The sequence below is a fragment of the Schistocerca piceifrons genome, chromosome 4, assembly GCF_021461385.2.
Source record: "Schistocerca piceifrons isolate TAMUIC-IGC-003096 chromosome 4, iqSchPice1.1, whole genome shotgun sequence".
Taxonomy (NCBI): domain Eukaryota; kingdom Metazoa; phylum Arthropoda; class Insecta; order Orthoptera; family Acrididae; genus Schistocerca; species Schistocerca piceifrons.
Genome location: NC_060141.1, coordinates 111184686 through 111197132, shown reverse-complemented (window position 1 = coordinate 111197132; position 12447 = coordinate 111184686). Strand labels below are relative to the sequence as shown.

Below are 12447 nucleotides of genomic sequence, written 5' to 3'. Positions count from 1 at the left end.
GCTACACGAAATAATGTTCCTATAACACTTCAGCTGATAACCAGTCTCCAGTGCCTCGAAAACTAGTTAATGGTTCCATTAATCACGTCGGAAATCCGGAAATGATTACTGGTAGCACATTTATACCCAATTAAATCGACTCATGACCAGTACGCTGCACCTGCGAGACTGTGGACGGTGACGGATGGGTGCGTGGGTGCGACGCATGTGGAATGATTCAGGCATTTAGCAGCAATGATTCTATTGTCGCTTACACTCTTGACTCAAGACGAGGGATATTCCAGCAGAAGAAATCATCCAAACAAGCTGTAGCAGCATACAACAGGAATGTCCTGCTGCAGTCTCGAAAACTCGAACTCGTCCCTACTTTTGTACTTTTGAGTGGGGAGCTTAGTTTCCTCAACATATACGTTCCAGTAGAATTATGCCTTTGAAACTCTCTTTGATCAACATGCACATCCACATTAACATCTTCATATTCATCCAAGCTCTGTTAACCACTGTGAAGCGGATGGGGGAAGGCATTTCTCATTTAACACTTATTAGGACGTTTCCCGTTCTGTTGGGGTATGGAGCGCGGAATGAATTATTACTTAAATGCTTCTGTCAGCAGTATAATTAATCTTGCCTTGGCGATCCTTATGGTAGCGATACGTAGAAGGTTGAAGAATGTTGCTAGATTTTTCTAGTATTCTACCAATGAACCGTTGTCTACCACCTTGTTGACCTACGTCTGAGTCTACATGATTCGTATCCCTGCAAATTGGTACGGTTAGGTATTTGTACGATTTGAGCGTTTGCGTGACTCACTGGTATTGTAATGTATGTAAACTACGGTTTCTCATTTTGTGAAGTCCTAAATTTTAGATTTCAGAAAGGGAATTACAGTCTTTGTGGAGATTTTCTCAGACAGATTTACGGGATAACTTGCATCTATCTTCTAGCATTTGAGAGTCCGGTATTTTCAGAATCTGCCTGACGCTCTCCCACCTGTCAGGAAAGCCTGTGACCAATCGTGCACCTTTCTTTGCACACGTTCAATGTTCTTGATAGTACTATTTGGTACAGGTCCCACGTACTTCAGCAGTAGTCTAGTATTGTTCGTTAAAATGTATTGTAAGCTCTCTCTTTTGGGAACAGATATTTTCCAAGTATTCTACAATGGACCATAGTCTACCACCTCCTAGCCTTCCGTTTGAGACTACGTGATTCTACCGAGCGAGTTGGCGCAGTGGCTAGCACACTGGACTCGCATTCGGGAGGACGACGGTTCAATCCTGCGTCCGGCCATCCTGATTTAGGTTTTCCGTGATTTCCCTAAATCATTCCAGGCAAATGCCGGGATGGTTCCTTCGAGAGGGCACGGCCGACTTCCTTCCCCGTCATTCCCTAATCCAATGTGACCGATGACCTCGCTGTCTGGTCTCCTCCTCCAAACAACCCAACCCGACTGCGTGATTCTATCATTTCGTACAAATTGGTACACCAAGTTATTTGTACGTTTTGACGGCTTGAGTGACTCACAGGTATTGTAATGGATGTAAACTACAGTTTTCTTTTTGTAAAGTCCTAAATTTTACATTTCCGAAAAAATTTAACAATGTTTGTGGAGATTCTCTCAGTTAGCATTTTATTACACATGGATGCATAATCTTCGAAAAGCGTGAGGTTGCTATTAATATGGTCTATAAGATCATACCTTCGGCAACAATCGTAGGTGTGGTACCGAGCACAGCGCTTTACGGAAGTCAAGGAATATTGCTTGCCTACTCGCCGCGCGGTCTGAGGCGTTTTGTCACGGCCCGCAAGGGTCTCCCCGACGGACGTTAGAGTCCTTCCTCGGGCATAGTTGTGTTGTGTTGTCCGTAGCGTAAGTTAGTTTAAGTTAGATTAAGTAGGGCGTAAGGTTAAGGACGGATGACCTTAACAGTTTGGTCCCTTAAGACCTTACTACAAATTTCCAAAATTTACCAATAATGCTTCAGTCAGACTGCTCTCATTTGCGGCTTTCAGGATGTCATTTGAAAAAAGTGCAAGCTGAGTAACACTCATTTCTCCTGTAGTAAAAACAAGTACTTGACAAAAAATGTTGTGTTGGAAAGCATCCAAGAATCTTCCATTGGGTCTTAAATTGTATAGCCGCTAGTCAGAGCCTTCGCCCGTCCTTTGGGCCACACCGTCGTCGACACGAAGAACAAACAAGAAATTTAACCTGTAAATTCGAGGGTACCATCAAAAAGTAAGTTACACATTATTGAGGCAGACCAAGTAAAATTTATTGAATACTGCACTACACTTCAAAGTGTCACAGACACGCGACATTCTTCTTTTAACATTGTCACCGGGCCAATGTGAACGAAGGTCGGAACTCTGTACCAGTCGCTCAGTTCCTCGACAGTTCACGGAACCATTCGGAAACTGCTGTGTGAATGTCCTATCCGTCGCAGAATCTATTCCCCCCATCCCCCTACCCCCCTTGATATTCTTCTAGTTATCCGAGATGATGAAAATCGCATGGTAGAAGATCTCCCTTCCTCCCCGATCACCATACCGCCTTTATCTCACGGTGAATATACGCGCAATGTAGACGCTTTGCCCTCAAGAATCTTACTGTCTCATTGTCTTAAATGAACGTAGGGAATATTGCAGCTCTTGATACGATGAGATTTGGCAGATCTAATCTGCTTAGCGTACCTCAAAGCCGTAATATAATATATGTGCAGCAAAAAATGTTTCCGTTCGAAAGCACGTGCTGCTCTTCTTACCAAGATCTTGTCTACAAGGCGACCAGTTAAGTGTGCACCACTTACCTGCCATCTCAAGGATGTGCTTTCGCAGCAGGCACGGAAACATTGAATTGTATTACATACCAATACAGAGATGTTTTCTTCATAGGGAAGTTGCAAGTTTGCGTGTAGAATGTTGTTGTTGTTGTTGTGGTCTTCAGTCCTGAGACTGGTTTGATGCAGCTCTCCATGCTACTCTATCCTGTGCAAGCTTCTTCATCTCCCAGTACCTACCGCAACCTACATCCTTCTGAATCTGCTTAGTGTATTCATCTATTGGTCTCCCTCTACGATTTTTACCCTCCACGCTGCATTCCAATACTAAATTGGTGATCCGTTGATGCCTCAGAACGTGTCCTACCAACTGATCCCTTCTTCTAGTCAAGTTGTGCCACAAACTTCTCTTCTCCCCAATCCTATTCACTACTTCCTCATTAGTTATGTGATCTACCCATCTAATCTTCAGCATTCTTCTGCAGCACCACATTTCAAAAGCTTCTTTTATCTTCTTGTCTAAACTATTTATCGTCCATATTTCACTTCCATACATGCCTACACTCCATACAAAAACTTTCAGAAATGACTTCCTGACACTTAAATCTATACTCGATATTAACAAATTTCTTTTCTTCAGAAACGCTTTCCTTGCCATTGCCAGTCTACATTTTATATCCTCTCTACTTCGACCATCATCAGTTATTTTGCTCCACAAATAGCAAAACTCCTTTACTACTTTAAGTGTCTCATTTCCTAATCTAATTCCATCAGCATCACCCGACTTAATTCGACTACATTCTATTATCCTCGTTTTGCTTTTGTTGATGTTCATCTTATATCCTCCTTTCAAGACACTATCCATTCCGTTCAACTGCTCTTCCAAGTCCTTTGCTGTCTGTGACAGAATTACAATGTCATCGGCGAACCTCAAAATTTTTACTTCTTCTCCATGGATTTTAATACCTACTCCGAATATTTCTTTTGTTTCTTACACTGCTTGCTCAATATACAGATTGAATAAAATCGGGGAGAGACTACAACCCTGTCTCAGTCCCCTCCCAACCACTGCTTCCATTTCATGTCCCTCGACTCTTATAACTGCAATCTGGTTTCTGTACAAATTGTAAATAGCCTTTCGCTCCCTGTATTTTACCCCTGCCACCTTCAGAATTTGAAAGAGAGTATTCCAGTCTACATTGTCAAAAGCTTTCTCTAAGTCTACAAATGCCAGAAACGTAGGTTTGCCCTTCCTTAATCTAGATTCTAAGATAAGTCATAGGGTCAGTATTGCCTCACGTGTTCCAACATTACTACGGAATCCAAACTGATCTTCCCCGAGGTCGGCTTCTACTAGTTTTTCCATTCGTCTGTAAAGAATTCGCGTTAGTATTTTGCAGCTGTGACTTATTAAACTGATAGTTCGGTAATTTTTGCATCTGTCAACACCTGCTTTCTTTGGGATTGGAATTATTATATTCTTCTTGAAGTCTGAGGGTATTTCACCTGTCTCATACATCTTGCTCACCAGATGGTAGAGTTTTGTCAGGACTGGCTCTCCCAAGGCCGTCAGTAGTTCTAATTGAATGTTGTCTTCTCCGAGGGCATTGTTTCGACTCAGGTCTTTCAGTGCTCTCTCAAACTCTTCACGCAGTATAGTATCTCCCATTTCATCTTCATCTACATCCTCTTCCATTTCCATAATATTGTCCTCAAGTATATCGCCCTTGTATAGACCCTCTATATACTCCTTGCACCTTTCTGCTTTCCCTTCTTTGCTTAGAACTGGGTTTCCATCTGAGCTCTTGATGTTCTTGCAAGTCGTTCTCTTATCTCCAAAGGTCTCGTTAATATTCCTGTAGGCAGTATTTATCTCACCCCTAGTGAGATAAGCCTCTACATCCTTACATTTGTCCTCTAGCCATCCTGCTTAGCCATTTTGCACATCCTGTCGATCTCATTTTTGAGGCGTCTGTATTCCTTTTTGCCTGCTTCATTTACTGCATTTTTATATTTTCTCCTTTCATCAGTTAAATTCAATATATCTTCTGTTACCCAAGGATTTCTACTAGCCCTCTTCTTTTTACCTACTTGATCCTCTGCTGCCTTCACTACTTCATCCCTCAAAGCTACCCATTCTTCTTCTACTGTATTTCTTTCCCCCATTCGTATCGATTGTTCCCTTATGCTCTCCCTGAAACTCTGTACAACCTCTGGTTTAGTCAGTTTATCCAGGTCCCGTCTCCTTAAATTCCCACCTTTTTTCAGTTTTTTCAGTTTTAATCTACAGGTCACAACCAATAGATGATGGACAGAGTCCACATCTGCCCCTGGAAATGTCTTACAATTTAAAACCTGGTTCCTAAATCTCTGTCTTACCATTATATAATCTATCTGAAACCTGTTAGTATCTCCAGGCTTCTTCCATGTATACAACCTCCTTTTATGATTCTTGACCCAAGTGTTAGCTATGATTAAGTTGTGCTCTGTGCAAAATTCTAGTAGGCGGCTCCCTCTTTCATTTCTTAGCCCCGATCCCTATTCACCTACTACGTTTCCTTCCCTCCCTTTTCCTACTACCGAATTCCAGTCACCCATGACTATTAAATTTTCGTCACCCTTCACTATCTGCATAATTTCTTTTATTTCATCATACATTTCTTCGTCATCTGCAGAGCTAGTTGGCATATAAACTTGTACTACTGTAGTAGGCGTGGCCTTCGTATCTATCTTGGCCACAATAATGCGTTCACTATGTTGTTTGTAGTAGCTTACCCGCATTCCTATTTTCCTATTCATTATTAAACCTACTCCTCCATTACCCCTATTTGATTTTGTGTTTATAACCCTGTAGTCACCTGACTAGACGTCTTGTTCCTGCTGCCACCGAACTTCACTAAGTCCCACTATATCCAACTTTAACCTATCCATTTCCCTTTTTAAATTTTCTAACTTACCTGCCCGATTAAGGGATCTGACATTCCACGCTCCGATCCATAGAACGCCAGTTTTCTTTCTCCTGATAACGGCGTCCTCTTGAGTAGTCCCCGCCCGGAGATCCGAATGGGGGACTATTTTACCTCCGGAATATTTTACCCAAGAGGACGCCATCATCATTTAACCATACAGTAAAGCTGCATGCCCTCGGGAAAAATTACGGCCGTAGTTTCCCCTTGCTTTCAGCCGTTCGCAGTACCAGCACAAGGTCGTTTTGGTTAGTGTTACAAGGCCAGATCAGTCAATCATCCAGACTGTGGCCCTTGCAACTACTGAAAAGGCTGCTGCCCCTCTTCAGGAACCACACGTTTGTCTGGCCTCTCAACAGATACTCCTCCGTTGTGGTTGCACCTACGGTACGGCCATCTGTATCGCTGAGGCACGCAAGCCTCCCCACCAACGGCAAGGTCCATGGTTCAATGGGGGGGGGGGGGGGGGGTGTAGAATGTTAGCAGATATGTATCCATACGGAGAGACGGAGAGAGAGAAGCGTGGAAAACGCCTTCATGTAGTAAATTCTTCGTTGTTGGAGATCCATAAGCCCAGAGAACAACAGAAACACTGTCTGTACTTGAAGTAGAGACATGACCCCAAAAGGCTTTTCCTGGGGAAGTCGGAAATTTAATGCATACTGTATCCAGGACCATCTCCCGTCTGAAGTGCTAGTGAAACATTTGGATTGCTTCCAGCATGTTTTTTATTGCTCTGGACCACAGATCCGTATCGTCCTGGGATAACTCATTTGTTATTTAAATATCATTAGTGGGCGTACCATACACTACTGGTAATGATGTACGATGAGATAACTCGGTGATTTTCAGTAGTTTCTCTGCTTTTCGCCGTAGGTAATTTAAAAAAAAGGACTCTTCCGGGGCTATATGGTAGAGTCCAATATCGCTAGAGGTGCATAGTTCATGCCTTAAAGGTTTGGAGTAAGCAGTAATTGCTCTACCGAGAACTCTACGTCTAGGAATAACTTGCTGTATTCACAGATGAGCTGGACTCTGGAGAGGGACCGCTTGCGTCAAACGTATGAGAGGCATAGTTCAGCGTACCACTTGAACGCAACGTGACCTTTTGTCGACCAGTGGAACAGGAGTCGCACATGGACTTACAAGTGTCGATATAGCAGATCACGGAATCGCCACCAGTGTCCGCTAGACACGCTTATATTAGTGATGTACCTGGATTCTCAGTGTCCATCGTATCATGTTTACACTGTCATTATATCGATTCAGGTTTAAAAAAAAACTGTTTACTGGTCGGCGACGACAAGGTTATTCGAGACGGATAACATAGTTAGAAGTATTGACTCCAGTCTCATTTATATTGTCAGCCACGTTGAGACGTGATGTCAAAAAGTTAACTAGTTTTTCGTTAGAGAAAAGACGGATACCCATTCAAATCAAAGGTCAGTTCAGTCCTGAGGAAAAAATAAATGAAGTCCATTACTCACACCATCGAGAGCCATCTTCCCACTCAGATATGCAAACGTCACTATAAAATAACAGTTCCTACCATTAAGCATCACGGGACGTAGACCTTTCCATAGCAGAACGAACGCCGATATTGGGCACTCCATGGAAGCAGAAAAGTTGCTCGGACTGGTACGTCGAATTAAATATTGGTACATCTCAAGGGTTTCGGAGTACCGATACGATTTTATCTCCAACTGAACATGCGATTAACACGATAACCAATGAATATTGAAAAGTCAGTTTTATGTATTAAATTTCTCCAGTTATTTTAATTGACAATTCTACGTATTATGTTGTGCACCACCTACTGAACGGACTGCTTCCTAGGTAAAGCGACAAGTCATTAGCGAGACCCATTAATTTACTTATTACAATATTTCATTTACTGTTCTATCTGTTGTTGCACTTGTATCTCACTAACTACGACACTAAGCACTACTACAGTTTGGCACTGAAAGACTAAGGGACTCTAGAAAACAGTGCCAGTACTGAATCTTGTGAGAGATCAGTGGCAATTTGTTCTACCTCAGAAGATGATTCATCAGGCAAAATTCATGCTCTGGTTCCCACAATTTAAGTATGATGGTGGTGGTAAGTTCCTGTGGGACCAAACTGCTGACGTAATCGGTCCCTAGGTTTACACACTACTTAGCCTAACAATCTAAGTTACGCTAATGACAACACAATAACCCATGCCCAAGGTAGGACTCGAACCTCCGACGGGGGGAACCACGCGGACCGTGGCAAGGCGCCCTAGACCGCACGGCTACCCAGGGTGGTTTTAAATATGAAGTGATCCACTTACTTACTGCAATGTGCAAGACATTAGGTTAATTTAACGCCCCAAACCGATTATAAAAGGTCGCACTAGATGTGGTTTTGTCGTTCAGATATCTTAAAACACGGTCCTGATGTGGTAGATTGCGTGCTGTGTTGCTATAGCAGTTGATGATATAGTGTTCGGAGAGAGGCCTTTGCTTCCATTACATTTCTGCAGTATTATGTATTTCCTAGTTTTACAGTTATTATCATTTCCATAAATAATAATAATAATAATGACAATAACAGCAGTAATCGGTATTTCAGTACCAGGATTAAGCATACTTCGGCTGTGCAGTACTTACAAGGTGCAGGCAAATGAAAAGAAAACGTAGTAAAGCGTAAGTAAAATGTTTATTAATCGAGTTCGAGTCTCCGTCTAGCACACAGTTTAAGTTTGCCAGAAAATTCCACATCAGCGCTTACTCCTCTGCAGAATCAAAATTTCATTCTGAAAATGTATATTATTTCAAAAGTAATCGCCATAACTTATTATACACTTATCCTACTGTGACACAAGGCGGTCAATGCGTTAGCGGAAAAATGCGGTTGCCTAATGATTAAACCCAGGCGTCCACTCGTTCGACCGAAGAACATCGACGGCAACCATTACCTTTCTTCACGGCTCAAAAAATACCGAAATCGCATGAGGAGGGATCGCGACTTTAGCAGTATGTATAAGGGCTCCCCAGCGAAACTAATGCAGCACGTTTGCAACGAACTTTGCACCTGTGGACATGCTTACATGTTTCGCTGGGAAGCCCGTACACATTATCCACGCAGTCTCGATCTCTGCCAGAGCGATTGCAAAGTTTTTGGTGCGCTGAAGAAAGACATTGGTGACCATCAACTTGCTTCGGATAAAGAGGTCCACGCCTGGGTAAAGTCAACGTTCTATGGGCAACTGCCTACATCTACATCTACATGGATACTCTGCAAATTACATTCAAGTGCCTTGCAGAGGGCTCATCGAACAACATTCACAATTCTCTATTATTCCAATCTCGTATAGCGCGCGGAAAGAATGAACACCTATATCTTTCCGTACGAGCTATGATTTCCCTTATTTTATCGTGGTGATCTTTCCTCACAATGTAGGTCAGTGTCAACAAAATATTTTCGCATTCGGAGGAGAAAGTTGGTGATTGGAATTTCGTGAGAAAGATTCCGTCGCAACGAAAGACGCCTTTGTTTCAATGATTTCCAGCCCAAATCATGTATCATTTCTGTGACACTCTCTCCCATATTTTGCGATAATACAAAACGCGCTGCCTTCCTTTGAACTTTTTCGATGTACTCCGTCAGTCCCATCTGGTAAGGATCCCACACTGCGCAGCAGTATTATAAAAGAGGACGGACAAGCGTAGTGTAGGCAGTCTCCTTAGTAGATCTGTTACATTTTCTAAGTGTCCTGCCAATAAAACGTAGTCTTTGGTTAGTCTTCCCCAAAACATTTTCTGTGGGTTCCTTCCAATATAAGTTGTTCGTAATTGTAATAGCTAGGTATTTAGTTGAATTTACGGCTTTTAGATTAGACTGGTTTATCTTTTAACCCAAGTTTAACGAGTTCCTTTTAGCACTCATGTGGATGACCTCACACTTTTCACTATTTAGGGTCCACTGCCACTTTTCGCACCATTCTGATATTTTTTTTGAATCGTTTTACAGTTTCTTTTGATCTTCTGATGACTTCATTAGTCGATAAACGACAGCGTCATGATGACCTCACACTTTTCGTTATTTAGGGTCAACTGCCACATTTCGCACCATTCTGATATCTTCTTTAACTAGCTTTGCAGTTCGTCTTGTTCGTCTGATGACTTCATTTACTTCTGCCAGTAAAGCTGTGAGGACGGGGCGTGAGTCGTGCTTGGGTAGCTCATTGGTAGAGCACTTGGCCGCTAAAAGCAAAGGTCCTGAGTTCGAGTCTTGGTCCTGCACACAATTTTAATCTGCCAAGAAGTTTCATATTAGCGCACACTCCGCTGCAGAGTGAAAATCTCATTCTGAATGGGTGGTGTTTTTTTCTGTCGGACATATCGGAAAGAATAGACACTACGCATTCATATAATGATTGTGTTCCATTGGTATCGTTTATTTGACTCTCCCACATATAACACATCACAGAAGCATCACATTTTTTGCATTTCATAAACTGTATACGTATAGCTTGGTGGCTTACTGTTTATGCGCCGACACGAAGGTCTGGAGTTCGATGAGCAACCACAAAATTGCTATGTGACACCTCTGGCAATGTTTGTGAATGTAAAAAGGGCAGAGCTGTACAAATTATACGTTGTCGTGTTGTAAGTCAGATCTGGAAGGTGGAGAGATCTGTAGAGATTGACTAAGAGTCCCTAACCGTTCTTTCCACCAAACTGTCGTCTTCTAAAGTTGTGTCCCCAGCGCAGAAGACAACTTGTCGGTCGTGGGGTCTTCTTCGGCGGAGGCTGCTATGCTGTCATCTCGAACTTGAACATGTGTTTATGCTTCTTTTTTGGAATGCCACATGTCCAGGTTAGTCTCTGCATCTACAGAGGGCAAGATCCGTGGTACTAACAATGATGGTAGGCGACGCCTCTCATTAATGTATCCTGTTTGTTTATAATTTAAAATATCACTTTTTACACTGTTTTCTACATCATTCGACATAACTTTCTTAATAGTACAGTAACTTTTCTGATAACTTCCTATACACAGTACATGTCCGTCCTAAACATAGATAACATCCGCCTCTGAAGAACACCCGAAACAGAGATACACGTCCGCCTCTGAAGAACGCCCGAAACAGATTGAGTAGCGTAGCAGAAGTAATTTGTCTCCTAGGCACGCCAAAGTGACCCGAAGGTGTCCGAAGCACTTCTGCTGTAATACCATTACTCTAATGTGTCTCAAAACCAGTGAAATTTAATAAAGAAAAACGGCAGACTCGTAGGGTAACCATGAGAGTTTCTCATACGGAAAACTGGGTTAAATACAATGGAAACTATATAAATAATTAATAAGAGAAGTTAGGCGTTTTGGCGGCTAGCGCCCGAATGTTACGACCAATCTCCTGATTGGACTCTACCAAATAGCCTCGGAAGAATCCTTTCTTAAATTGCCTAAGGCTAAAAGCAGAGAAACTACTGAAAATCACCGAGTTATCTCAGCGTACAACATGATTATCAGTAGTATTGTATTGTACGCACACTAATGATGTTTAAATAACAAATCAGTTATCCCAGGCCGATACGGATCTGTGGACGAGAGCAATAAAAAACATACTGGAAGCAATCCAAATGTTTCACTAGCATTTCAGACGGGAGATCATCCTGGACACATTATGCATTAAACTGCAAGTTCAGTACAATTGGCGGACTCTCTCACGGGAATAGTACATACTGTACCATCTGCTGCTTGTACCTCACCCCACTTTTGTATCATATGCTACTTCGTGTGCATCAAGCTACATGAAGGAGAGCATCTAGCAAGATAAAATACTGGCGGCCACAGCCAGAAATATCATAGTTGTACTGCCTAACTGAACCGTAAGTTCCCTATAAATAGTTGACTAAGTCATTTCGGAGAAGAAGGGAAGGGCTCCCTATCTTCAATACCCTCATTCCTAGTGGAACAGTGTCGCGGTCACAGCCACCACCTTCCTGTTCGTGGACACCTTAGCTTTACACTGTGTGGAGCATTTGGGTACTTTGAGCGCAGCAAGTGCTTTGTTCCCAGAAGCACGGGGGCGAACTGCGGGCGTGCGCGCTGCCGGGGGCCGCTGCCGGCGGCATGGCGACGCTGCCGCGCCACTGGCCGGGGCCCGCCTCCGCCGCCTCCGCCGCCGCCGCCGCCGCCTCCGTGGGCTACAGCGCCGCGGGCGCTCTGCACCACACGCTCTACGGCCCGATGCCCGGAGCGCCGGTCGGACCGGGCCTGCCACCGCTCCACCACCACCAGCACCACCACCACCACCACCAGCAGCAGCAGCAGCACCAACACCCGCTGCAGCACATGCTGCTCGGCCTGCACCAGCACCATTCGCAGCCGCTGCCCATGTCCCACCAGTCGCACCCCCAGACTCCACCGGGTGCCTCCAGCACTGGCTCGACCGGCGTCGACGAGCAGACCAACACCGAGTCGTCGCCGCTGGTCACCAACAAGCGGGAGAGCACCGTCTGACTAGAGGCCGAGATGTGAGGCACCGGCTGGCCTCACATTCCGCCCCACGCGCTGTCCTTCTGGCGGGTGCGGCATCGCCTCTGACATCCACTGTAGTCGAGGACTTACGATTACAGTCCACTGTAAGCGCAGAAGCTGTACTGGACAAGACTTTACCCAAGTATCAAATATTGCTAAGGTTATCGGACGTTACGTCGATTTCGCCGATG

The 12447-nt window shown here is 43.8% G+C and overlaps 1 protein-coding gene across 1 annotated transcript in view; it reads left to right on the top strand.

The window, feature by feature from the left end:
• Nucleotides 1-12238, top strand: part of LOC124795640 (hemicentin-2-like) — a 729491-nt gene extending 717253 nt beyond the window's left edge. Inside the window, exons 14-15 of the mRNA XM_047259713.1 lie at nt 11795-11980; nt 12092-12238. Coding sequence (XP_047115669.1) covers nt 11795-11980; nt 12092-12238 — 333 coding nt within the window. The remainder of the gene's footprint in view (nt 1-11794; nt 11981-12091) is intronic.
• Nucleotides 12239-12447: the final 209 nt, after the last annotated feature.